The 25,000-nt window shown below is 58.9% G+C and overlaps 1 protein-coding gene across 1 annotated transcript in view; it reads left to right on the top strand.

Moving 5' to 3' along the window:
• LOC123754088 (sodium/mannose cotransporter SLC5A10) overlaps positions 1 to 25,000 on the top strand; it is a 233,970-nt gene that overhangs the window by 62,515 nt on the left and 146,455 nt on the right. Inside the window, exons 2-3 of the mRNA XM_045736248.2 lie at positions 753 to 824; positions 21,731 to 21,835. Of these exons, the coding sequence (XP_045592204.1) occupies positions 753 to 824; positions 21,731 to 21,835 (177 nt within the window). The remainder of the gene's footprint in view (positions 1 to 752; positions 825 to 21,730; positions 21,836 to 25,000) is intronic.

Genomic DNA, 25,000 nt, shown 5'->3' with positions numbered 1-25,000 from the left:
ACATACACATACATACATGTCTCTCAGGGTGAGATAGCTGCTATAGAAATTACTATGTTCTTAAACACTTAACCACTGAAGGTGATTAAGAGGCATTTACAAGCTCAGGTTATAGGTACAATACATTGTATAACAGATGCATTACGTATTGTATAGGTACAATACATTGTATAACAGATGCATTATATGGTCAATCTTGGGTACAAGTCCAATATATCATCAAGTGTTCCAATAGTTACAGAGTTCATCATACCTGAGCCCAGGAGGGCGAAAATCAGTCATTATAGAACATTATACAATATAATGTTCAAGGGAGTGCATATTTTTTTTTCTCTCTCTCTCTCTCTCTGCTGCTTCCTGGGGGCCTCCACCCCCAGGAAGCAGCCCGTGGCAGCTGTCCAACTCCCAGGTACGTATTTAATGCTAGGTGAACAGACCCATCAGGGTGAAAGAAACTACCCATTTGTTTCCGCTTCTAGGAATCCTAGGACTACGAATACGGAGTGCTGTCCACTCAGCCGTCAAGCCCTTGTGTATGAAACCATTGCAGTTTCAACAAAAACCTCCCCCAGCCTGACGGCTGAGTAGACAGCGTTCGGGATTCGTAAACCTAAAGTTCCGAGTTCGATCCCCGGTGCCGGCGGAAATAGGCAGTCTTTATTAACAGTTATGGTGGGTTATTTTGTCTTTATTGGTAAAGAAAATATTATAAAATAAAGTAACTGACAATATTTTTTCTTTCTGTCCGACAGTCGATGTGTCGGCCAAATCGTGGGACAGTTGCCGGATACTTCCTGGCGGGCCGGGTGGTGTGGTGGCTCCCGGTGAGTGTCCTGACTGTTGCTGTTGGCCTCTTGCATCCCACTACCCCTGCCCCCCCCCCACACACCAGATACACCCCCCCTTTCTATCCATAAGTTTCTCAGTGAATTAAATCTATTGATTTTGTTAAGGGAGGTTGAGGGCGCCCTGCGCGCCATCTGGTGGGCGACGAGCGTACTAGACTTGTAAACAAATGCTTCTGACACTAACCCAGTCTTCCCTGGCTTACCCAGGCTTACCCAGGCTTACCCAGTCTTACCCAGGCTTACCCAGGCTTACCCAGGCCTACCCAGGCCTACCCAGGCTTACCCAGGCTTACCCAGGCCTACCCAGTCTTACCCAGGCTTACCCAGGCTTACCCAGGCCTACCCAGGCTTACCCAGGCTTACCCAGGCTTACCCAGGCTTACCCAGGCTTATTTAGGCTTACCTAGGCTTACCCATTTACAAAACTCATCAAATTAGGCTTAGGCTAGGCACCTAGCACATATAAAAATAAACGTATATATGTGTGTCACCTATTGGGTTTACACCTGTTGAATATTTTCAATCATGTACAGGTGTTATTGTGGTCGTAATTGTCCAACCAGTTCGTTAACGTCTTAACCTGCAGGCTAACAACGACCTTAATGACCACACTCTCACCAGGAACGACCAATTCCAGGTTACGCTACGATAGGAAGACTCTGGAGATCATACACGGGTAATGGGCAGGTATTTGGTCACTTGTGTCACTCGGCACTAGGCCAGGAGCAGTGGTATGTGGGTGGTGGGTGGCCTTGGTGGGTGGTGGGTGGCCTTGGTGGGTGGTGGGTGGCCTTGGTGGGCGGTGGGTGGGCTTGGTGGGCGGTGGGTGGCCTTGGTGGGTGGTGGGTGGCCTTGGTGGGTGGTCTTGGTGGGTGGTGGGTGGCCTTGGTGGGCGGTGGGTGGTCTTGGTGGGCGGTGGGTGGCCTTGGTGGGTGGTGGGTGGCCTTGGTGGGTGGTGCGTGGCCTTGGTGGGCGGTGGGTGGCCTTGGTGGGTGGTGGGTGGCCTTGGTGGGTGGTGGGTGGCCTTGGTGGGCGGTGGGTGGTCTTGGTGGGTGGTGGGTGGCCTTGGTGGGTGGTGAGTGGCCGTGGTGGGTGGCCGTGGTGGGCGGTGGGTGGTCTTGGTGGGCGGTGGGTGGCCTTGGTGGGCGGTGGGTGGCCTTGGTGGGCGGTGGGTGGCCTTGGTGGGCGGTGGGTGGCCTTGGTGGGCGGTGGGTGGCCTTGGTGGGCGGTGGGTGGCCTTGGTGGGTGGTGGGTGGCCTTGGTGGGCGGTGGGTGGCCTTGGTGGGCGGTGGGTGGCCTTGATGGGCGGTGGGTGGCCTTGGTGGGTGGCCTTGGTGGGCGGTGGGTGGCCTTGGTGGGCGGTGGGTGGCCTTGGTGGGCGGTGGGTGGTCTTGGTGGGTGGTGGGTGGCCTTGGTGGGTGGTGAGTGGCCGTGGTGGGTGGCCGTGGTGGGCGGTGGGTGGTCTTGGTGGGCGGTGGGTGGCCTTGGTGGGTGGTGGGTGGGCTTGGTGGGCGGTGGGTGGCCTTGGTGGGTGGTGAGTGGCCGTGGTGGGTGGCCGTGGTGGGTGGCCTTGGTGGGTGGTGGGTGGCCTTGGTGGGTGGTGGGTGGCCTTGGTGGGTGGTGGGTGGCCTTGGTGGGTGGCCTTGGTGGGTGGTGGGTGGCCTTGGTGGGCGGTGGGTGGCCTTGGTGGGTGGTGGGTGGCCTTGGTGGGTGGCCTTGGTGGGTGGTGGGTGGCCTTGGTGGGTGGTGGGTGGCCTTGGTGGGTGGTGGGTGGCCGTGGTGGGTGGCCTTGGTGGGTGGTGGGTGGCCTTGGTGGGCGGTGGGTGGCCTTGGTGGGTGGTGAGTGGCCGTGGTGGGTGGCCGTGGTGGGCGGTGGGTGGCCTTGGTGGGTGGTGGGTGGCCGTGGTGGGTGGTGGGTGGCCTTGGTGGGTGGTGGGTGGCCGTGGTGGGTGGTGGGTGGCCTTGGTGGGTGGTGGGTGGCCTTGGTGGGTGGTGAGTGGCCGTGGTGGGCGGTGGGTGGCCTTGGTGGGTGGTGAGTGGCCGTGGTGGGCGGTGGGTGGCCTTGGTGGGTGGCCTTGCTGGGTGGTGGGTTGCCTTGGTGGGTGGTGAGTGGCCGTGGTGGGCGGTGGGTGGCCTTAGTGGGTGGTGGGTGGCCATGGTGGGTGGTGGGTGGCCTTGGTGGGTGGTGGGTGGCCTTGGTGGGTGGTGGGTGGCCTTGGTGGGTGGTGGGTGGCCGTGGTGGGTGGTGGGTGGCCTTGGTTTGTGGTGGGTGGCCGTGGTGGGTGGTGGGTGGCCTTGGTTTGTGGTGGGTGGCCGTGGTGGGTGGCCTTGGTGGGTGGTGGGTGGCCTTGGTGGGTGGTGGGTGGCCTTGGTGGGCGGTGGGTGGCCTTGGTGGGTGGTGGGTGGCCTTGGTGGGCGGTGGGGGGCCTTGGTGGGTGGTGGGTGGCCTTGGTGGGTGGTGAGTGGCCTTGGTGGGTGGTGAGTGGCCGTGGTGGGTGGCCGTGGTGGGCGGTGGGTGGCCTTGGTGGGTGGTGAGGGGTCTTGGTGGGTGGTGGGTGGCGTTGGTGGGTGGTGGGTGGCCTTGGTGGGCTGTGGGTGGTCTTGGTGGGCGGTGGGTGGCCTTGGTGGGTGGTGGTGGTCTTGGTGGGTGGTGGTGGTCTTGGTGGGTGGTGGGTGGTCTTGGTGGGTGGTGGTGGTCTTGGTAGGTGGTGGGTGGCCTTGGTGGGTGGCCTTGGTGGGCGGTGGGTGGCCTTGGTGAGTGGCCTTGGTGGGTGGTGGGTGGTCTTGGTGGGTGGCCTTGGTGGGTGGCCATGGTGGGTGGCCTTGGTGGGTGGTGGTGGCCTTGGTGGGTGGTGGTGGTCTTGGTGGGTGGTGGGTGGTCTTGGTGGGTGGTGGGTGGTCTTGGTGGGTGGTGGGTGGCCTTGGTGGGTGGTGGGTGGCCTTGGTGGGTGGTGGGTGGTCTTGGTGGGTGGCCTTGGTGGGTGGCCATGGTGGGTGGCCTTGGTGGGTGGTGGTGGTCTTGGTGGGTGGTGGTGGTCTTGGTGGGTGGTCTTGGTGGGTGGTGGGTGGCCTTGGTGGGTGGTGGGTGGCCTTGGTGGGTGGTGGGTGGCCTTGGTGGGTGGTGGGTGGCCTTTGTGGGTGGTGGGTGGTCTTGGTGGGTGGCCTTGGTGGGTGGTGGGTGGCCTTGGTGGGTGGTGGTGGTCTTGGTGGGTGGCCTTGGTGGGTGGTGGGTGGCCTTGGTGGGTGGTGGTGGCCTTGGTGGGCGGTGGGTGGCCTTGGTGGGTGGTGGGTGGCCTTGGGGGGTGGTGGGTGGTCTTGGTGGGTGGCCTTGGTGGGTGGTGGTGGTCTTGGTGGGTGGTCTTGGTGGGCGGTGGGTGGTGGGTGGCCTTGGTGGGTGGTCTTGGTGGGTGGTGGGTGGCCTTGGTGGTGGGTGGCCTTGGTGGGTGGATTTTGGTGGGTGGTGGTGGTCTTGGTGGGTGGTGGTCGTCTTGGTGGGTGGTGGGTGGCCTTGGTGGGTGGTGGGTGACCTTGGTGGGTGGTGGTGGTCATGGTGGGTGGTGGGTGGCCTTGGTGGGTGGTGGTGGTCTTGGTGGGTGGTGGGTGGCCTTGGTGGGTGGCCTTGGTGGGTGGTGGGTGGCCTTGGTGGGTGGTGGGTGGTCTTGGTGGGTGGTCTTGGTGGGTGGTGGGTGGCCTTGGTGGGTGGTGGGTGGCCTTGGTGGGTGGTGGGTGGCCTTGGTGGGTGGCCTTGGGGGGTGGTGGGTGGTCTTGGTGGGTGGTGGGTGGCCTTGGTGGGCGGTGGGTGGTGGGTGGCCTTGGTGGGTGGTGGGTGGTCTTGGTGGGTGGTGGTGGTCTTGGTGGGTGGTCTTGGTGGGTGGTGGGTGTTCTTGGTGGGTGGTGGGTGGTCTTGGTGGTGGGTGGCCTTGGAGGGTGGTGGTGGTCTTGGTGGGTGGTGGGTGGCCTTGGTGGGTGGTCTTGGTGGGTGGTGGGTGGCCTTGGTGGGTGGTGGGTGGCCTTGGTGGGTGGTGGGTGGCCTTGGTGGGTGGCCTTGGGGGGTGGTGGGTGGTCTTGGTGGGTGGTCTTGGTGGGTGGTGGGTGGCCTTGGTGGGTGGTGGTGGTCGTGGTGGGTGGCCTTGGTGGGTGGTGGGTGGTCTTGGTGGGTGGCCTTGGTGGGTGGCCTTGGTGGGTGGTGGGTGGTCTTGGTGGGTGGCCTTGGTGGGTGGCCTTGGTGGGTGGCCTTGGTGGGTGGTGGGTGGTCTTGGTGGGTGGTGTTGGTCTTGGTGGGGGGTGGGTGGCCTTGGTGGTGGGTGGCCTTGGTGGGTGGTGGTGGTCTTGGTGGGATGTGGGTGGTCTTGGTGGGTGGTGGGTGGCCTTGGTGGGTGGTCTTGGTGGGTGGCCTTGGTGGGTGGTCTTGGTGGGTGGCCTTGGTGGGTGGCCTTGGTGGGTGGTGGGTGGTCTTGGTGGGTGGTGTTGGTCTTGGTGGGGGGTGGGTGGCCTTGGTGGTGGGTGGCCTTGGTGGGTGGTGGTGGTCTTGGTGGGATGTGGGTGGTCTTGGTGGGTGGTGGGTGGCCTTGGTGGGTGGTCTTGGTGGGTGGCCTTGGTGGGTGGTGGGTGGCCTTGGTGGGTGGTGGTGGTCTTGGTGGGCGGTGGGTGGCCTTGGTGGGTGGTGGTGGTCGTGGTGGGTGGTGGGTGGCCTTGGTGGGTGGTGGGTGGCCTTGGTGGGTGGTCTTGGTGGGTGGTGGGTGGCCTTGGTGGGTGTTTGGGTGGCCTTGGTGGTCTTGGTGGGTGGCCTTGGTGGGTTGTGGGTGGCCATGGTGGGTGGTGGGTGGCCTTGGTGGGTGGTGAGTGGTCTTGGTGAGTGGTGGTGGTCTTGGTGGGTGGTGGGTGGTCTTGGTGGGTGGTGGTGGTCTTGGTGGGTGGTGGGTGGTCGTGGTGGGTGGTCTTGGTGGGTGGTGGGTGGCATTGGTGGGTGGTGGGTGGTCTTTCTGGGTGGTGGGTGGCCTTGGTGGGTGGTGGGTGGCCTTGGTGGGTGGTGGGTGGTCTTGGTGGGTGGTGGGTGGCCTTGGTGGGTGGTGGGTGGTCTTGGTGGGTGGTCGTGGTGGGTGTCCTTGGTGGGTGGTCTTGGTGGGTGGTGGGTGGCCTTGGTGGGTGGTGGTGGTCTTGGTGGGTGGTGGTGGTCTTGGTGGGTGGTGGTGGTCTTGGTGGGTGGTGGGTGGTCTTGGTGGGTGGTGGTGGTCTTGGTGGGTGGTGGGTGGCCTTGGTGGGTGGTGGTGGTCTTGGTGGGTGGTGGGTAGTCTTGGTGGGTGGTGGGTGGTCTTGGTGGGTGGTGGTGGCCTTGGTGGGTGGTGGGTGGTCTTGGTGGGTGGCCTTGGTGGGTGGTGGGTGGTCTTGGTGGGTGGCCTTGGTGGGTGGTGGGTGGTGGTGGTCTTGGTGGGTGGTGGGTGGTCTTGGTGGGTGGTGGGTGGCCTTGGTGGGTGGTGGGTGGCCTTGGTGGGTGGTGGGTGGTCGTGGTGGGTGGTCTTGGTGGGTGGTGGGTGGCCTTGGTGGGTGGTGGGTGGTCTTGGTGGGTGGTGGGTGGTCTTGGTGGGTGGTGGTGGTCTTGGTGGGTGGTGGGTGGCCTTGGTGGGTGGTGGGTGGTCTTGGTGGGTGGTGGGTGGTCTTTCTGGGTGGTGGGTGGCCTTGGTGGGTGGTGGGTGGTCTTGGTGGGTGGTGGGTGGTCTTGGTGGGTGGTGGGAGGTCTTGGTGGGTGGTGGGTGGCCTTGGTGGGTGGTGGGTGGCCTTAGTGGGTGGTGGGTGGTCTTGGTGGGTTATGGGTGGCCTTGGTGGGTGGTGGGTGGTCTTGGTGGGTGGTGGGTGGCCTTGGTGGGTGGTGGGTGGTCTTGGTGGGTGGCCTTGGTGGGTGGTGGTGGTCTTGGTGGGATGTGGGTGGTCTTGGTGGGTGGTGGGTGGCCTTGGTGGGTGGTCATGGTGGGTGGTCTTGGTGGGTGGTGGGTGGCCTTGGTGGGTGGCCTTGGTGGGTGGTGGGTGGTCTTGGTGGGTGGTCTTGGTGGGTGGCCTTGGTGGGTGGTGGTGGTCTTGGTGGGTGGTCTTGGTGGGTGGCCTTGGTGGGTGGCCTTGGTGGGTGGTGGGTGGCCTTGGTGGGTGGTGGTGGTCTTGGTGGGTGGTCTTGGTGGGTGGTCTTGGTGGGTGGTGGGTGGTCTTGGTGGGTGGTGGTTGGTCTTGGTGGGTGGCCTTGGTGGGTGGTGGGTGGCCTTGGTGGGTGGTGGGTGGCCTTGGTGGGTGGTGGGTGGCCTTGGTGGGTGGTGGGTGGTCTTGGTGGGTGGTGGGTGGTCTTGGTGGGTGGTGGGTGGTCTTGGTGGGTGGCCTTGGTGGGTGGTGGGTGGCCTTGGTGGGTGGTGGTGGTCTTGGTGGGCGGTGGGTGGTCTTGGTGTTTGGTGGGTGGTCTTGGTGGGTGGTGGGTGGTCTTGGTGGGTGGTGGGTGGCCTTGGTGGGTGGTGGGTGGTCTTGGTGGGTGGTGGGTGGTCTTGGTGGGTGGTGGGTGGTCTTGGTGGGTGGTGGGTGGTCTTGGTGGGTGGCCTTGGTTGTCTTGGTGGGTGGCCTTGGTGGGTGGTGGGTGGTCTTGGTGGGTGGTGGGTGGTCTTGGTGGTGGGTGGTCTTGGTGGGTGGTGGGTGGCCTTGGTGGGTGGTGGGTGGTCTTGGTGGGTGGTGGGTGGCCTTGGTGGGTGGTGGGTGGTCTTGGTGGGTGGTGGGTGGTCTTGGTGGGTGGTGGGTGGCCGTGGTGGGTGGCCTTGGTGGGTGGTGGGTGGCCTTGGTGGGTGGTGGGTGGTCTTGGTGGGTGGCCTTGGTGGGTGGCCTTGGTGGGTGGTGGGTGGTCTTGGTGGGTGGTGTTAGTCTTGGTGGGGGGTGGGTGGCCTTGGTGGTGGGTGGCCTTGGTGGGTGGTGGTGGTCTTGGTGGGATGTGGGTGGTCTTGGTGGGTGGTGGGTGGCCTTGGTGGGTGGTCTTGGTGGGTGGCCTTGGTGGGTGGTCTTGGTGGGTGGCCTTGGTGGGTGGCCTTGGTGGGTGGTGGGTGGTCTTGGTGGGTGGTGTTGGTCTTGGTGGGGGGTGGGTGGCCTTGGTGGTGGGTGGCCTTGGTGGGTGGTGGTGGTCTTGGGGGGATGTGGGTGGTCTTGGTGGGTGGTGGGTGGCCTTGGTGGGTGGTCTTGGTGGGTGGCCTTGGTGGGTGGTGGGTGGCCTTGGTGGGTGGTGGTGGTCTTGGTGGGCGGTGGGTGGCCTTGGTGGGTGGTGGTGGTCGTGGTGGGTGGTGGGTGGCCTTAGTGGGTGGTGGGTGGCCTTGGTGGGTGGTCTTGGTGGGTGGTGGGTGGCCTTGGTGGGTGTTTGGGTGGCCTTGGTGGTCTTGGTGGGTGGCCTTGGTGGGTTGTGGGTGGCCATGGTGGGTGGTGGGTGGTCTTGGTGGGTGGTGAGTGGTCTTGGTGGGTGGTGGTGGTCTTGGTGGGTGGTGGGTGGTCTTGGTGGGTGGTGGTGGTCTTGGTGGGTGGTGGGTGGTCTTGGTGGGTGGTCTTGGTGGGTGGTGGGTGGTCTTTCTGGGTGGTGGGTGGCCTTGGTGGGTGGTGGGTGGCCTTGGTGGGTGGTGGGTGGTCTTGGTGGGTGGTGGGTGTCCTTGGTGGGTGGTGGGTGGTCTTGGTGGGTGGTCGTGGTGGGTGTCCTTGGTGGGTGGTCTTGGTGGGTGGTGGGTGGCCTTGGTGGGTGGTGGTGGTCTTGGTGGGTGGTGGTGGTCTTGGTGGGTGGTGGTGGTCTTGGTGGGTGGTGGGTGGTCTTGGTGGGTGGTGCGTGGCCTTGGTGGGTGGTGGTGGTCTTGGTGGGTGGTGGGTGGTCTTGGTGGGTGGTGGGTGGTCTTGGTGGGTGGTGGTGGCCTTGGTGGGTGGTGGGTGGTCTTGGTGGGTGGCCTTGGTGGGTGGTGGGTGGTCTTGGTGGGTGGCCTTGGTGGGTGGTGGGTGGTGGTGGTCTTGGTGGGTGGTGGGTGGTCTTGGTGGGTGGTGGGTGGCCTTGGTGGGTGGTGGGTGGCCTTGGTGGGTGGTGGGTGGTCTTGGTGGGTGGTGGGTGGTCTTGGTGGGTGGTGGGTGGTCTTGGTGGGTGGTGGGTGGCCTTGGTGGGTGGTGGGTGGTCTTGGTGGGTGGTGGGTGGTCTTGGTGGGTGGTGGTGGTCTTGGTGGGTGGTGGGTGGCCTTGGTGGGTGGTGGGTGGTCTTGGTGGGTGGTGGGTGGTCTTTCTGGGTGGTGGGTGGCCTTGGTGGGTGGTGGGTGGTCTTGGTGGGTGGTGGGAGGTCTTGGTGGGTGGTGGGTGGCCTTGGTGGGTGGTGGGTGGCCTTAGTGGGTGGTGGGTGGTCTTGGTGGGTGGTGGGTGGCCTTGGTGGGTGGTGGGTGGTCTTGGTGGGTGGTGGGTGGCCGTGGTGGGTGGTCTTGGTGGGTGGCCTTGGTGGGTGGTGGTGGTCTTGGTGGGATGTGGGTGGTCTTGGTGGGTGGTGGGTGGCCTTGGTGGGTGGTCTTGGTGGGTGGTCTTGGTGGGTGGTGGGTGGCCTTGGTGGGTGGCCTTGGTGGGTGGTGGGTGGTCTTGGTGGGTGGTCTTGGTGGGTGGCCTTGGTGGGTGGTGGTGGTCTTGGTGGGTGGTCTTGGTGGGTGGCCTTGGTGGGTGGCCTTGGTGGGTGGTGGGTGGCCTTGGTGGGTGGTGGTGGTCTTGGTGGGTGGTCTTGGTGGGTGGTCTTGGTGGGTGGTGGGTGGTCTTGGTGGGTGGTGGTTGGTCTTGGTGGGTGGCCTTGGTGGGTGGTGGGTGGCCTTGGTGGGTGGTGGGTGGCCTTGGTGGGTGGTGGGTGGCCTTGGTGGGTGGTGGGTGGTCTTGGTGGGTGGCCTTGGTGGGTGGTGGGTGGCCTTGGTGGGTGGTGGTGGTCTTGGTGGGCGGTGGGTGGTCTTGGTGTTTGGTGGGTGGTCTTGGTGGGTGGTGGGTGGTCTTGGTGGGTGGTGGGTGGCCTTGGTGGGTGGTGGGTGGTCTTGGTGGGTGGTGGGTGGTCTTGGTGGGTGGTGGGTGGTCTTGGTGGGTGGCCTTGGTGGTCTTGGTGGGTGGCCTTGGTGGGTGGTGGGTGGTCTTGGTAGGTGGTGGATGGTCTTGGTGGGTGGTGGGTGGTCTTGGTGGGTGGTGGGTGGCCTTGGTGGGTGGTGGGTGGTCTTGGTGGGTGGTGGGTGGCCTTGGTGGGTGGTGGGTGGTCTTGGTGGGTGGTCTTGGTGGGTGGTGGGTGGCCTTGGTGGGTGGTGGGTGGCCTTGGTGGGTGGTGGGTGGCCTTGGTGGGTGGTGGGTGGTCTTGGTGGGTGGTGGGTGGTCTTGGTGGGTGGTGGGTGGCCTTGGTGGGTGGTGGGTGGCCGTGGTGGGTGGGTGCGGGTGGGTGCTGGCACCACTGTACCCCAGGGCACAGTCCTTGTACCACTGTACCCCAGGGCACAGTCCTGGCACCACTGTACCCCAGGGCACAGTCCTTGTACCACTGTACCCCAGGGCACAGTCCTGGCACCACTGTACCCCAGGGCACAGTCCTGGCACCACTGTACCCCAGGGAACAGTCCTGGCACCACTGTACCCCAGGGCACAGTCCTGGCACCACTGTACCCCAGGGCACAGTCCTGGCACCACTGTACCCCAGGGCACAGTCCTGGCACCACTGTACCCCAGGGCACAGTCCTGGCACCACTGTACCCCAGGGAACAGTCCTGGCACCACTGTACCCCAGGGCACAGTCCTGGCACCACTGTACCCCAGGGCACAGTCCTGGCACCACTGTACCCCAGGGAACAGTCCTGGCACCACTGTACCCCAGGGCACAGTCCTTGTACCACTGTACCCCAGGGCACAGTCCTGGCACCACTGTACCCCAGGGCACAGTCCTTGTACCACTGTACCCCAGGGCACAGTCCTGGCACCACTGTACCCCAGGGCACAGTCCTTGTACCACTGTACCCCAGGGCACAGTCCTGGCACCACTGTACCCCAGGGCACAGTCCTGGCACCACTGTACCCCAGGGAACAGTCCTGGCACCACTGTACCCCAGGGCACAGTCCTGGCACCACTGTACCCCAGGGCACAGTCCTGGCACCACTGTACCCCAGGGCACAGTCCTGGCACCACTGTACCCCAGGGCACAGTCCTGGCACCACTGTACCCCAGGGAACAGTCCTGGCACCACTGTACCCCAGGGCACAGTCCTGGCACCACTGTACCCCAGGGCACAGTCCTGGCACCACTGTACCCCAGGGAACAGTCCTGGCACCACTGTACCCCAGGGCACAGTCCTTGTACCACTGTACCCCAGGGCACAGTCCTGGCACCACTGTACCCCAGGGCACAGTCCTTGTACCACTGTACCCCAGGGAACAGTCCTGGCACCACTGTACCCCAGGGCACAGTCCTTGTACCACTGTACCCCAGGGAACAGTCCTGGCACCACTGTACCCCAGGGCACAGTCCTTGTACCACTGTACCCCAGGGAACAGTCCTTGTACCACTGTACCCCAGGGAACAGTCCTTGTACCACTGTACCCCAGGGAACAGTCCTTGTACCACTGTACCCCAGGGCACAGTCCTTGTACCACTGTACCCCTGGGCACAGTCCTTGTACCACTGTACCCCTGGGCACAGTCCTTGTACCACTGTACCCCAGGGCACAGTCCTTGTACCACTGTACCCCTGGGCACAGTCCTTGTACCACTGTACCCCTGGGCACAGTCCTTGTACCACTGTACCCCAGGGCACAGTCCTTGTACCACTGTACCCCAGGGCACAGTCCTTGTACCACTGTACCCCTGGGCACAGTCCTTGTACCACTGTACCCCAGGGCACAGTCCTTGTACCACTGTACCCCAGGGAACAGTCCTTGTACCACTGTACCCCAGGGAACAGTCCTTGTACCACTGTACCCCTGGGCACAGTCCTTGTACCACTGTACCCCAGGGAACAGTCCTTGTACCACTGTACCCCAGGGAACAGTCCTGGCACCACTGTACCCCAGGGAACAGTCCTGGCACCACTGTACCCCAGGGCACAGTCCTTGTACCACTGTACCCCAGGGAACAGTCCTTGTACCACTGTACCCCTGGGCACAGTCCTTGTACCACTGTACCCCAGGGAACAGTCCTGGCACCACTGTACCCCAGGGCACAGTCCTTGTACCACTGTACCCCAGGGCACAGTCCTTGTACCACTGTACCCCAGGGCACAGTCCTTGTACCACTGTGCCCCAGGGCACAGTCCTTGTACCACTGTACCCCAGGGAACAGTCCTTGTACCACTGTACCCCTGGGCACAGTCCTTGTACCACTGTACCCCAGGGAACAGTCCTTGTACCACTGTACCCCTGGGCACAGTCCTTGTACCACTGTACCCCAGGGAACAGTCCTGGCACCACTGTACCCCAGGGCACAGTCCTTGTACCACTGTACCCCAGGGCACAGTCCTTGTACCACTGTACCCCAGGGCACAGTCCTTGTACCACTGTGCCCCAGGGCACAGTCCTTGTACCACTGTACCCCAGGGAACAGTCCTTGTACCACTGTACCCCAGGGCACAGTCCTTGTACCACTGTACCCCAGGGAACAGTCCTGGCACCACTGTACCCCAGGGCACAGTCCTTGTACCACTGTACCCCAGGGCACAGTCCTTGTACCACTGTACCCCAGGGCACAGTCCTTGTACCACTGTGCCCCAGGGCACAGTCCTTGTACCACTGTACCCCAGGGAACAGTCCTTGTACCACTGTACCCCTGGGCACAGTCCTTGTACCACTGTACCCCAGGGAACAGTCCTTGTACCACTGTACCCCTGGGCACAGTCCTTGTACCACTGTACCCCAGGGAACAGTCCTGGCACCACTGTACCCCAGGGCACAGTTCTTGTACCACTGTACCCCAGGGCACAGTCCTTGTACCACTGTACCCCAGGGCACAGTCCTTGTACCACTGTACCCCAGGGCACAGTCCTTGTACCACTGTACCCCAGGGAACAGTCCTTGTACCACTGTACCCCAGGGCACAGTACTCGTACCACTGGGCACAGTCCTTGTACCACTGTACCCCTGGGCACAGTCCTTGTACCACTGTACCCCTGGGCACAGTCCTTGTACCACTGTACCCCAGGGCACAGTCCTTGTACCACTGTACCCCTGGGCACAGTCCTTGTACCACTGTACCCCAGGGCACAGTCCTTGTACCGCTGTACTCCAGGGCACAGTCCTTGTACCACTGTACCCCAGGGCACAGTCCTTGTACCACTGTACCCCTGGGCACAGTCCTTGTACCACTGTACCCCAGGGCACAGTCCTGGCACCACTGTACCCCAGGGAACAGTCCTTGTACCACTGTACCCCAGGGCACAGTTCTTGTACCACTGTAACCCAGGGCACAGTCCTGGCACCACTGTACCCCAGGGCACAGTCCTTGTACCACTGTACCCCAGGGCACAGTCCTCTTACCACTGCCCTGTACCCTTGGGCACAGTCCTTGTATCACTGTACCCCAGGGCACAGTCCATGTACCACTGTACCCCAGGGCATAGTCCTTGTACCAGTGTACCCCAGGGCACAGTCCTTGTACCACTGTACCCCAGGGCACAGTCCTGGCACCACTGTACCCCAGAGCACAGTTCTTGTACCACTGTACCCCAGGGCACAGTCCTGGCACCACTGTACCCCAGGGCACAGTCCTTGTACCACTGTACCCCAGGGCACAGTCCTTGTAAAACTGTACCCCAGGGCACCGTCCTTGAACCACTGTACCCCAGGGTACAGTCCTTGTACCACTGCTCTGTACCCCAGGGCACAGTCCTTGCACCACTGTACCCCAGGGCACAGTTCTTGTACCATTGTACCCCAGGGCACAGTTTTTGTACCACTGTACCCAAGGGCACAGTCCTTGTACCACTCTACCCCAGGTCACAGTCCTTGTACCACTGTACCCCAGGGCACAGTCCTTGTAACACTGTACCCCAGGGCACAGTCCTTGTACCACTGTACTCCAGGGCACAGTCCTTGTACCACTGTACCCCAGGGTACAGTCCTTGTAACCTGTACCCCAGGGCACAGTCCTTTTACCACTGTACCCTAGGGCACACTCCTTGTACCACTGTTCCCCAGGGCACAGTCCTTGTACCACTGTACCCCAGGGCACAGTCCTTGTACCACTGCTCTGTACCCCAGGGCACAGTCCTTGTACCACTGTAGCCCTGGGCATAGTCCTTGTACCACTGTACCCCAGGGCATAGTCCTTGTACCACTGTACCCCAGGGCACAGTCCTTGTACCACTGTACCCCAGGGCACAGTCCTTGTACCACTGTACCCTAGGGCACAGTACTCGTACCACTGTACCCCAGGGCACAGTCCTTGTACCACTGTACCCCAGGGCACAGTCCTTGTACCACTGTACCCTAGGGCACAGTACTCGTACCACTGCTCTGTACCCCAGGGCACAGTCCTTGTACCACTGCTCTGTACCCCAGGGCACAGTCCTTGTACCACTGCTCTGTACCCCAGGGCACAGTCCTTGTACCACTGCTCTGTACCCCAGGTCACAGTCCTTGTACCACTGTACCCCAGGGCACAGTTCTGGTACCACTGTACCCCAGGGCACAGTCCTTGTACCACTGTACCCCAGGGTACAGTCCTTGTACCACTGTACCCCAGGGCACAGTCCTTGTACCACTGTACCCCAGGGCACAGTCCTTGTACCACTGTACCCCAGGGCACCAACCAACCAGGTATCAACCAGGCACAGACCTTGTACCACTGCTCTGTACCCCAGGACACAGTCCTTGTACCACTTTATCCCAGGGCACAGTCCTTGTACCACTGCTCTGTACCCCAGGACACAGTCCTTGTACCACTTTATCCCAGGGCACAGTCCTTGTACCACTGCTCTGTACCCCAGGGCACAGTCCTTGTACCACTGCTCTGTACCCGAGGGCACAGTCCTTGTACCACTGTACCCCAGGGCACAGACCTTGTACCACTGTATCCCAGGGCACAGTCCTTGTACCACTGCTCTGTACCCCAGGGCACAGTCCTTGTACCGCTGTATCCTAGGGCACAGTCCTTGTACCATTGCTCTGTACCCCAGGGCACAGTCCTTGTACCACTGTATCCCAGGGCACAGTCCTTGTACCACTGCTCTGTACCCCAGGGCACAGTCCTTGTACCACTGTACCCCAGGGTAGAGTCCTTGTACCACTGTACCCCAGGGCACAGTCCTTGTACCACTGTACCCCAGGGCACAGTCCTTATACTACTGTACCCCAGGGTACAGTCCTTGTACCACTGCTCTTTACCCCTGGGCACAGTCCTTGTACCACTGTACCCCAGGGCACAGTCCTTGTACCACTGTACCCCCAGGGCACAGTCCTTGTACCACTGCTCTGTACCCCTGGGCACAGTCCTTGTACCACTGTACCCCAGGGCACAGTCCTTGTACCACTGTACTCCAGGGCACAGTCCTTGTACCACTGCTCTGTACCCCAGGGCACAGTCCTTGTACCACTGTAGCCCTGGGCATAGTCCTTGTACCACTGTACCCCAGGGCATAGTCCTTGTACCACTGTACCCCAGGGCACAGTCCTTGTACCACTGTACCCCAGGGCACAGTCCTTGTACCACTGTACCCTAGGGCACAGTACTCGTACCACTGTACCCCAGGGCACAGTCCTTGTACCACTGTACCCCAGGGCACAGTCCTTGTACCACTGTACCCTAGGGCACAGTACTCGTACCACTGCTCTGTACCCCAGGGCACAGTCCTTGTACCACTGCTCTGTACCCCAGGGCACAGTCCTTGTACCACTGCTCTGTACCCAAGGGCACAGTCGTTGTACCACTGCTCTGTACCCCAGGTCACAGTCCTTGTACCACTGTACCCCAGGGCACAGTCCTGGTACCACTGTACCCCAGGGCACAGTCCTTGTACCACTGTACCCCAGGGCACAGTTCTGGTACCACTGTATCCCAGGGCACAGTCCTTGTACCACTGTACCCCAGGGTACAGTCCTTGTACCACTGTACCCCAGGGCACAGTCCTTGTACCACTGTACCCCAGGGCACCAACCAACCAGGTATCAACCAGGCACAGACCTTGTACCACTGTATCCCAGGGCACAGTCCTTGTACCACTGGTCTGTACCCCAGGACACAGTCCTTGTACCACTTTATCCCAGGGCACAGTCCTTGTACCACTGCTCTGTACCCCAGGGCACAGTCCTTGTACCACTGCTCTGTACCCGAGGGCACAGTCCTTGTACCACTGTACCCCAGGGCACAGACCTTATACCACTGTATCCCAGGGCACAGTCCTTGTACCACTGCTCTGTACCCCAGGGCACAGTCCTTGTACCGCTGTATTCCAGGGCACAGTCCTTGTACCACTGCTCTGTACCCCAGGGCACAGTCCTTGTACCACTGTATCCCAGGGCACAGTCCTTGTACCACTGCTCTGTACCCCAGGGCACAGTCCTTGTACCACTGTACCCCAGGGTACAGTCCTTGTACCACTGTACCCCAGGGCACAGTCCTTGTACCACTGTACCCCAGGGCACAGTCCTTATACTACTGTACCCCAGGGTACAGTCCTTGTACCACTGCTCTGTACCCCTGGGCACAGTCCTTGTACCACTGTACCCCAGGGCACAGTCCTTGTACCACTGTACCTCCAGGGCACAGTCCTTGTACCACTGCTCTGTACCCCTGGGCACAGTCCTTGTACCACTGTACCCCAGGGCACAGTCCTTGTACCACTGTACCCCAGGGCACAGTCCTTGTACCACTGTACCCCAGGGCACAGTCCTTGTACTACTGTACCCCAGTGCACAGTCCTTGTACCACTGTACCCCAGGGTACAGTCCTAGTACCACTGCTCTGTACCCCAGGGCACAGTCCTTGTACCACTGTACCCCAGGGCACAGTCCTTGTACCACTGTACCCCAGGGCACAGTCCTTGTACCACTGCTCTGTACCCCAGGGCACAGTCCTTGTACCACTGTACCTCAGGGCACAGTACTGGTACCACTGTACCCCAGGGCACAGTCCTTGTACCATTGTACCCCAGGGCACAGTCCTTGGTACCACTGTACCCCAGGGTACAGTCCTGGCACCACTGTACCCCAGGGCACAGTCCTTGTACCACTGTACCCTAGGGTACAGTCCTTGTACCACTGTACCCCAGGGCACAGACCTTGTACCACTGTACCCCAGGGCACAGTCCTTGTACCACTGCTCTGTACCCCAGGGCACAGTCCTTGTATCACTGTACCCCAGGGCACAGTCCTTGTACCACTGTTCTGTACCCCAGGTCACAGTCCTTGTACCACTGTACCCCAGGGCACAGTCCTTGTACCACTGTACCCCAGTGCACAGTCCTTGTACCACTGTACCCCAGGGTACAGTCCTCGTACCACTGCTCTGTACCCCAGGGCACAGTCCTTGTACCACTGTACCCCAGGGCACAGTCTTGGTACCACTGTACCCCAGGGCACAGTTTTTGTACCACTGTACCCCAGGGCACAGTCCTGGTACAACTGTACCCCAGGGTACAGTCTTGGCACCACTGTACCCCAGGGCACAGTCCTTGTACCACTGTACCCCAGGGTACAGTCCTTGTACCACTCTACCCCAGGGCACAGACCTTGTACCACTGAACCCCAGGGCACAGTCCTTGTACTACTGCTCTGTACCCCAGGGCACAGTCCTTGTACCACTGTACACCAGGGTACAGTCCTTGTACCACTGTACCCCAGGGTACAGTCCTTGTACCACTATACCCCAGGGCACAGTCCTTGTACCACTGTACCCCAGGGCACAGTCCTTGTACCATTGTACCTCAGGGCACAGTCTTTGTACCAAAGGCACAGTACTTGTACCACTGTACCCCAGGGCACAGTCCTTGTACCACTGTACCCCAGGGCACAGTCTTTGTACCACTGGGCACAGTCCTTGTACCACTGTACCCCAGGGTACAGTCCTTGTACCACTGTACCCCAGGGCACAGACCTTGTACCACTGTACCCCACGGCACAGTCCTTGTACTACTGCTCTGTACCCCAGGGCACAGTCCTTGTACCACTGTACCCCAGGGTACAGTCCTTGTACCACTTTACCCCTGGGTACAGTCCTTGTACTACTGTACCCCAGGGCACAGTCCTTGTACCACTGTACCCCAGGGCACAGTCCTTGTACCACTGTACCCCAGGGCACAGTCTTTGTACCCCAGGGCACAGTCCTTGTACCACTGTACCCCAGGGCACAGGAGTACAGGACACAGGGTACAGGACACAGGGTACAGGACACAGGGTACAGGACGCAGGGTACAGGACGCAGGGTACAGGACGCAGGGTACAGGACACAGGGTACAGGACGCAGGGTACAGGACACAGGGTACAGGACACAGGGTACAGGACACAGGGTACAGGACACAGGGTACAGGACACAGGGTACAGGACGCAGGGTACAGGACGCAGGGTACAGGACGCAGGGTACAGGACACAGGGTACAGGGTACAGGACACAGGGGTACAGGACGCAGGGGTACAGGACGCAGGGGTACAGGACACAGGGTACAGGACACAGGGTACAGGACGCAGGGGTACAGGACGCAGGGGTACAGGACGCAGGGTACAGGACGCAGGGTACAGGACACAGGGTACAGGACACAGGGTACAGGACACAGGGTACAGGACACAGGGGTACAGGACACAGGGTACAGGACACGGGGTACAGGACACGGGGTACAGGACACACGGTACAGGACACAGGGTACAGGACACAGGGGTACAGGACACAGGGTACAGGACACAGGGTACAGGACACAGGGTACAGGACACAGGGTACAGGACACAGGGGTACAGGACACAGGGGTACAGGACACAGGGGTACAGGACACAGGGGTACAGGACACAGGGTACAGGACACGGGGTACAGGACACGGGGTACAGGACACAGGGTACAGGACACAGGGTACAGGACACAGGGGTACAGGACGCAGGGTACAGGACGCAGGGTACAGGACACAAGGTACAGGACACAGGGTACAGGACACAGGGTACTGGACACAGGGTACAGGACACAGGGTACAGGACACAGGGGTACTGGACACAGGGTACAGGACACGGGGTACAGGACACGGGGTACAGGACACGGGGTACAGGACACGGGGTACAGGACACAGGGGTACAGGACACGGGGTACAGGACACAGGGTACAGGACACAGGGTACAGGATACAGGGTACAGGACACAGGGTACATGACACAGGGTACAGGACACAGGGTACAGGACACAGGGTACAGGACACAGGGTACAGGTCACAGGGTACAGGACACAGGGTACAGGACACAGGGGTACAGGACACAGGGGTACAGGACACAGGGTGCAGGACACAGGGGTACAGGACACAGGGGTACAGGACACGGGGTACAGGACACGGGGTACAGGACACAGGGTACTGGACACGGGGTACAGGACACGGGGTACAGGACACGGGGTACAGGACACGGGGTACAGGACACGGGGTACAGGACACGGGGTACATGACACAGGGTACAGGACACAGGGAACAATCACTCTCTGGAAAGGAGACGAGAAAGTTATCAAATGCAGAATAGAACCAGTGAAGAGTAGAGGTGCCATAGGCACAATCAGAGAACACTGAACATCAGAGGTCCAGTGAAGAGTACAGGTGCCATAGGCACAATCAGAGAACACTGAACACCAGAGGTCCAGTGAAGAGTAGAGGTGCCATAGTCAGAATCAGAGAACACTGTATAAACATCAGAAGTCCAGTGAAGAGCAGAGGTGCCATAGGCACAATCAGAGAACACTGAACACCAGAGGTCCAGTGAAGAGTAGAGGTGCCATAGCCACAATCAGAGAACACTGAACACCAGAGGTCCAGTGAAGAGTAGAGGTGCCATAGACACAGAGAACACTGAACATCAGAGGTCCAGTGAAGAGTAGAGGTGCCATAGCCACAATCAGAGAACACTGAACACCAGAGGTCGAGTGAAGAGTAGAGGTGCCACAGGCACAATCAGAGAACACTGAACACCAGAGGTCCAGTGAAGAGTAGAGGTGCCATAGGCACAATCAGAGAACACTGAACATCAGAGGTCCAGTGAAGAGTAGAGGTGCCATAGACACAATCAGAGAACACTGAACATCAGAGGTCCAGTGAAGAGTAGAGGTGCCATAGCCACAATCAGAGAACACTGAACACCAGAGGTCGAGTGAAGAGTAGAGGTGCCATAGCCACAATCAGAGAACACTGAACACCAGAGGTCGAGTGAAGAGTAGAGGTGCCATAGCCACAATCAGAGAACACTGAACACCAAAGGTCCAGTGAAGAGCAGAGGTGCCATAGGCACAATCAGAGAACACTGAACACCAAAGGTCCAGTGAAGAGCAGAGGTGCCATAGGCACAATCAGAGAACACTGAACACCAGAGGTCCAGTGAAGAGTAGAGGTGCCATAGCCACAATCAGAGAACACTGAACACCAGAGGTCCAGTGAAGAGTAGAGGTGCCATAGGCACAATCAGAGAACACTGAACACCAGAGGTCCAGTGAAGAGTAGAGGTGCCATAGTCACAATCAGAGAACACTGAACACCAAAGGTCCAGTGAAGAGTAGAGGTGCCATAAACACAATCAGAGAACACTGAACACCAGAGCTCCAGTGAAGAGCAGAGGTGCCATAGCCACAATCAGAGAACACTGAACACCAGAGCTCCACAGCTGTTCAACACCCTCCCAGCGAGCATTAGAAAAAAATGCATGAACAAAAGTGGATATATTCAAGTGGCACTTAAAATAAATTCTTGCAATAACTCCCTGACCCACCAGGCTGTTGTGTGTGTGCCTGTGAGTACCGCAGTCAGCAAGATGTGTAGCTGACCTCTGCTGTCTGCATCAGCAGGAACAAGCAGAACATCAGCAGAGTGAAGACTCAACTGAAGAACATGTCTGCAGGTTAAAGGCGCGGATCAGGGCACCATTGCAATGGTGTCCTGTTCCTCTATTGCTATGGAATCATTGTGTTAGTCAGTACAGCTGATGTGTGTTTACTGCGGGTAATAACAGCTGATGTGTGTTTACTGCGGGTAATATCAGCTGATGTGTGTTTACTGCGGGTAATAACAGCTGATGTGTGTTTACTGCGGGTAATAACAGCTGATGTGTGTTTACTGTGGGTAATAACAGCTGATGTGTGTTTACTGTGAGGTAATATCAGCTGATGTGTGTTTACTGCGGGTAATATCAGCTGATGTGTGTTTACTGCGGGTAATAACAGCTGATGTGTGTTTACTGTGCGGTAATAACAGCTGATGTGTGTTTACTGCGGGTAATAACAGCTGATGTGTGTTTACTGTGAGGTAATATCAGCTGATGTGTGTTTACTGCGGGTAATAACAGCTGATGTGTGTTTACTGCGGGTAATAACAGCTGATGTGTGTTTACTGTGAGGTAATATCAGCTGATGTGTGTTTACTGCGGGTAATATCAGCTGATGTGTGTTTACTGCGGGTAATAACAGCTGATGTGTGTTTACTGCGGGTAATAACAGCTGATGTGTGTTTACTGCGGGTAATAACAGCTGATGTGTGTTTACTGTGAGGTAATAACAGCTGATGTGTGTTTACTGTGGGTAATAACAGCTGATGTGTGTTTACTGTGGGTAATAACAGCTGATGTGTGTTTACTGTGAGGTAATAACAGCTGATGTGTGTTTACTGTGGGTAATAACAGCTGATGTGTGTTTACTGCGGGTAATAACAGCTGATGTGTGTTTACTGTGGGTAATAACAGCTGATGTGTGTTTACAGGTGGGCGCCTCACTGTTCGCCAGCAATATAGGCTCGGAACACTTCATAGGCCTAGCTGGGTCTGGCGCTGCGGCTGGCATCGGCGTCGGAGCCTTCGAACTGAACGTGAGTCTTTGTTTACTTAGTACATCCTGCTTTTGACGTAGTGGTCACACCCGTCCCCGTCACCCATTTGGTCTGGGTTCGAGTCTTGGCCCTGGAGAATTGGAGTTTTAACGCATCGATGAAAAGAAGCGCAATTATCAGGTTTCAAACTGAAGACGGTTCATCAGCCAATCAGAGGGTAGCTAGGCATCTGACGTCATCGAAACAGGGTCATGATTGGCGCGCATGAATATCGACGCCTCAGTACCCCCCAGACATCAGAGCAGGGTGGACGCTGGCTAGGTGCTGGAATAAGGGGTCAAGGAGGTAGGATATGAGGACAAGGAGCTAGGATATGGGGACAAGGAGCTGGGATATGAGGACAAGGAGCTGGGATACGGGGGACAAGGAGCTGGGATAAGAGGACAAGGAGCTGGGATAAGTGGACAAGGAGCTGGGATACGAGGACAAGGAGCTGGGATACGATGACAAGGAGCTGGGATATGAGGACATGGAGCTGGGATATGAGGGACAAGGAGCTTGGATATGGGGACAAGGAGCTGGGATATGAGGACAAGGAGCTGGGATATGAGGACAAGGAGCTGGGATATGAGGACAAGGAGCTGGGATATGAGGACAAGGAGCTGGGATATGAGGACAAGGAGCTGGGATATGGGGGACAAGGAGCTGGGATATGAGGACAAGGAGCTGGGATATGAGGACAAGGAGCTGGGATATGAGGACAAGGAGCTGGGATATGAGGACAAGGAGCTGGGATATGAGGACAAGGAGCTGGGATATGAGGACAAGGAGCTGGGATATGAGGACAAGGAGCTGGGATATGAGGACAAGGAGCTGGGATATGAGGACAAGGAGCTGGGATATGAGGACAAGGAGCTGGGATATGAGGACAAGGAGCTGGGATATGAGGACAAGGAGCTGGGATATGAGGACAAGGAGCTGGGATATGAGGACAAGGAGCTGGGATATGAGGACAAGGAGCTAGGATATGGGGACAAGGAGCTGGGATATGGGGACAAGGAGCTGGGATATGAGGACAAGGAGCTGGGATATGAGGACAAGGAGCTGGGATATGAGGACAAGGAGCTGGGATATGGGGGGCAAGGAGCTGGGATATGAGGACAAGGAGCTGGGATATGAGGACAAGGAGCTGGGATATGAATACAAGGAGCTGGGATATGAATACAAGGAGCTGGGATATGGGGGACAAGGAGCTGGGATATGAGGACAAGGAGCTGGGATATGAGGACAAGGAGCTGGGATATGAGGACAAGGAGCTGGGATATGAGGACAAGGAGCTGGGATATGAGGACAAGGAGCTGGGATATGAGGACAAGGAGCTGGGATATGAGTACAAGGAGCTGGGATATGAGGACAAGGAGCAGGGATACGATGACAAGGACGTGGGATATGAGGACAAGGAGCTGGTATATGAGGACAAGGAGCTGGGATATGGGGGACAAGGAGCTGGGATATGAGGACAAGGAGCTGGGATACGATGACAAGGACGTGGGATATGAGGACAAGGAGCTGGGATATGAGGACAAGGAGCTGGGATATGAGGACAAGGAGCTGGGATATGAGGACAAGGAGCTGGGATATGGGGGACAAGGAGCTGGGATATGAGGACAAGGAGCTGGGATATGAGGACAAGGAGCTGGGGTATGAGGACAAGGAGCTGGGATATGAGGACAAGGAGCTGGGATATGAGGACAAGGACGTGGGATATGAGGACAAGGAGCTGGGATATGAGGACAAGGACGTGGGATATGGGGATAAGGAGCTGGGATATGAGGACAAGGACGTGGGATATGGGGACAAGGAGCTGGGATATGAGGACAAGGAGCTGGGATATGGGGGACAAGAAGCTGGGATATGAGGACAAGGAGCTGGGATACGATGACAAGGAGCTGGGATATGAGGACATGGAGCTGGGATATGAGGGACAAGGAGCTAGGATATGGGGACAAGGAGCTGGGATATGAGGACAAGGAGCTGGGATATGAGGACAAGGAGCTGGGATATGGGGGACAAGGAGCTGGGATATGGGGGACAAGGAGCTGGGATATGAGGACAAGAAGCTGGGATACGATGACAAGGACGTGGGATATGAGGACAAGGAGCTGGGATATGAGGACAAGGAGCTGGGATATGAGGACAAGGAACTGGGATATGAGGACAAGGAGCTGGGATATGAGGACAAGGAGCTGGGATATGGGGGACAAGGAGCTGGGATATGAGGACAAGGAGCTGGGATATGAGGACAAGGAGCTGGGGTATGAGGACAAGGAGCTGGGATATGAGGACAAGGAGCTGGGATATGAGGACAAGGAGCTGGGATATGAGGACAAGGACGTGGGATATGAGGACAAGGAGCTGGGATATGAGGACAAGGACGTGGGATATGGGGATAAGGAGCTGGGATATGAGGACAAGGACGTGGGATATGGGGACAAGGAGCTGGGATATGAATACAAGGAACTGGGATATGGGGGACAAGAAGCTGGAATATGAGGACAAGGAGCTGGGATATGAGGACAAGGAGCTGGGATATGAGGACAAGGAGCTGGGATATGAGGACAAGGAGCTGGGATATGAGGACAAGGAGCTGGGATATGAGGACAAGGACGTGGGATATGGGGACAAGGAGCTGGGATATGAGGACAAGGAGCTGGGATATGGGGGGACAAGAAGCTGGAATATGAGGACAAGGACGTGGGATATGGGGACAAGGAGCTGGAATATGAGGATAAGGACGTGGGATATGGGGACAAGGAGCTGGGATATGAGGACAAGGAGCTGGGATATGGGGACCTCTCTCTCTCTCCTAGGAGAGAGAGAGAGAGAGAGAGAGAGAGAGAGAGAGAGAGAGGGAGAGAGAGGGGGGGGGAGGAGAGTGACATGTTCATAATATACCAGATACTGATAGGAATAGACGTTGATACGGTCTTATACCAGTAAGATAGACCACACACTACAGTGGCATAGATGAAGATAGACAGAGACTACAGGATGACCTGGAGGACTGGAGGAATGTTCTAGAAAATGGCTGCTAAAGTTCAACTCAGGAAAGTGTAAGGTGATGAAATTAGGCGAAGGGAGCAGGAGGCTGAACACAAGGTACCATCTGGGAGGGGAAATCCTGCAAGAGTCAAATAGAGAGAA

The sequence above is a fragment of the Procambarus clarkii genome, chromosome 6, assembly GCF_040958095.1.
Source record: "Procambarus clarkii isolate CNS0578487 chromosome 6, FALCON_Pclarkii_2.0, whole genome shotgun sequence".
Classification (NCBI taxonomy): Eukaryota; Metazoa; Arthropoda; class Malacostraca; order Decapoda; family Cambaridae; genus Procambarus; species Procambarus clarkii.
Note: the sequence above shows the minus strand (reverse complement) of the source record. Positions and strands in the feature narration are given on the sequence as shown.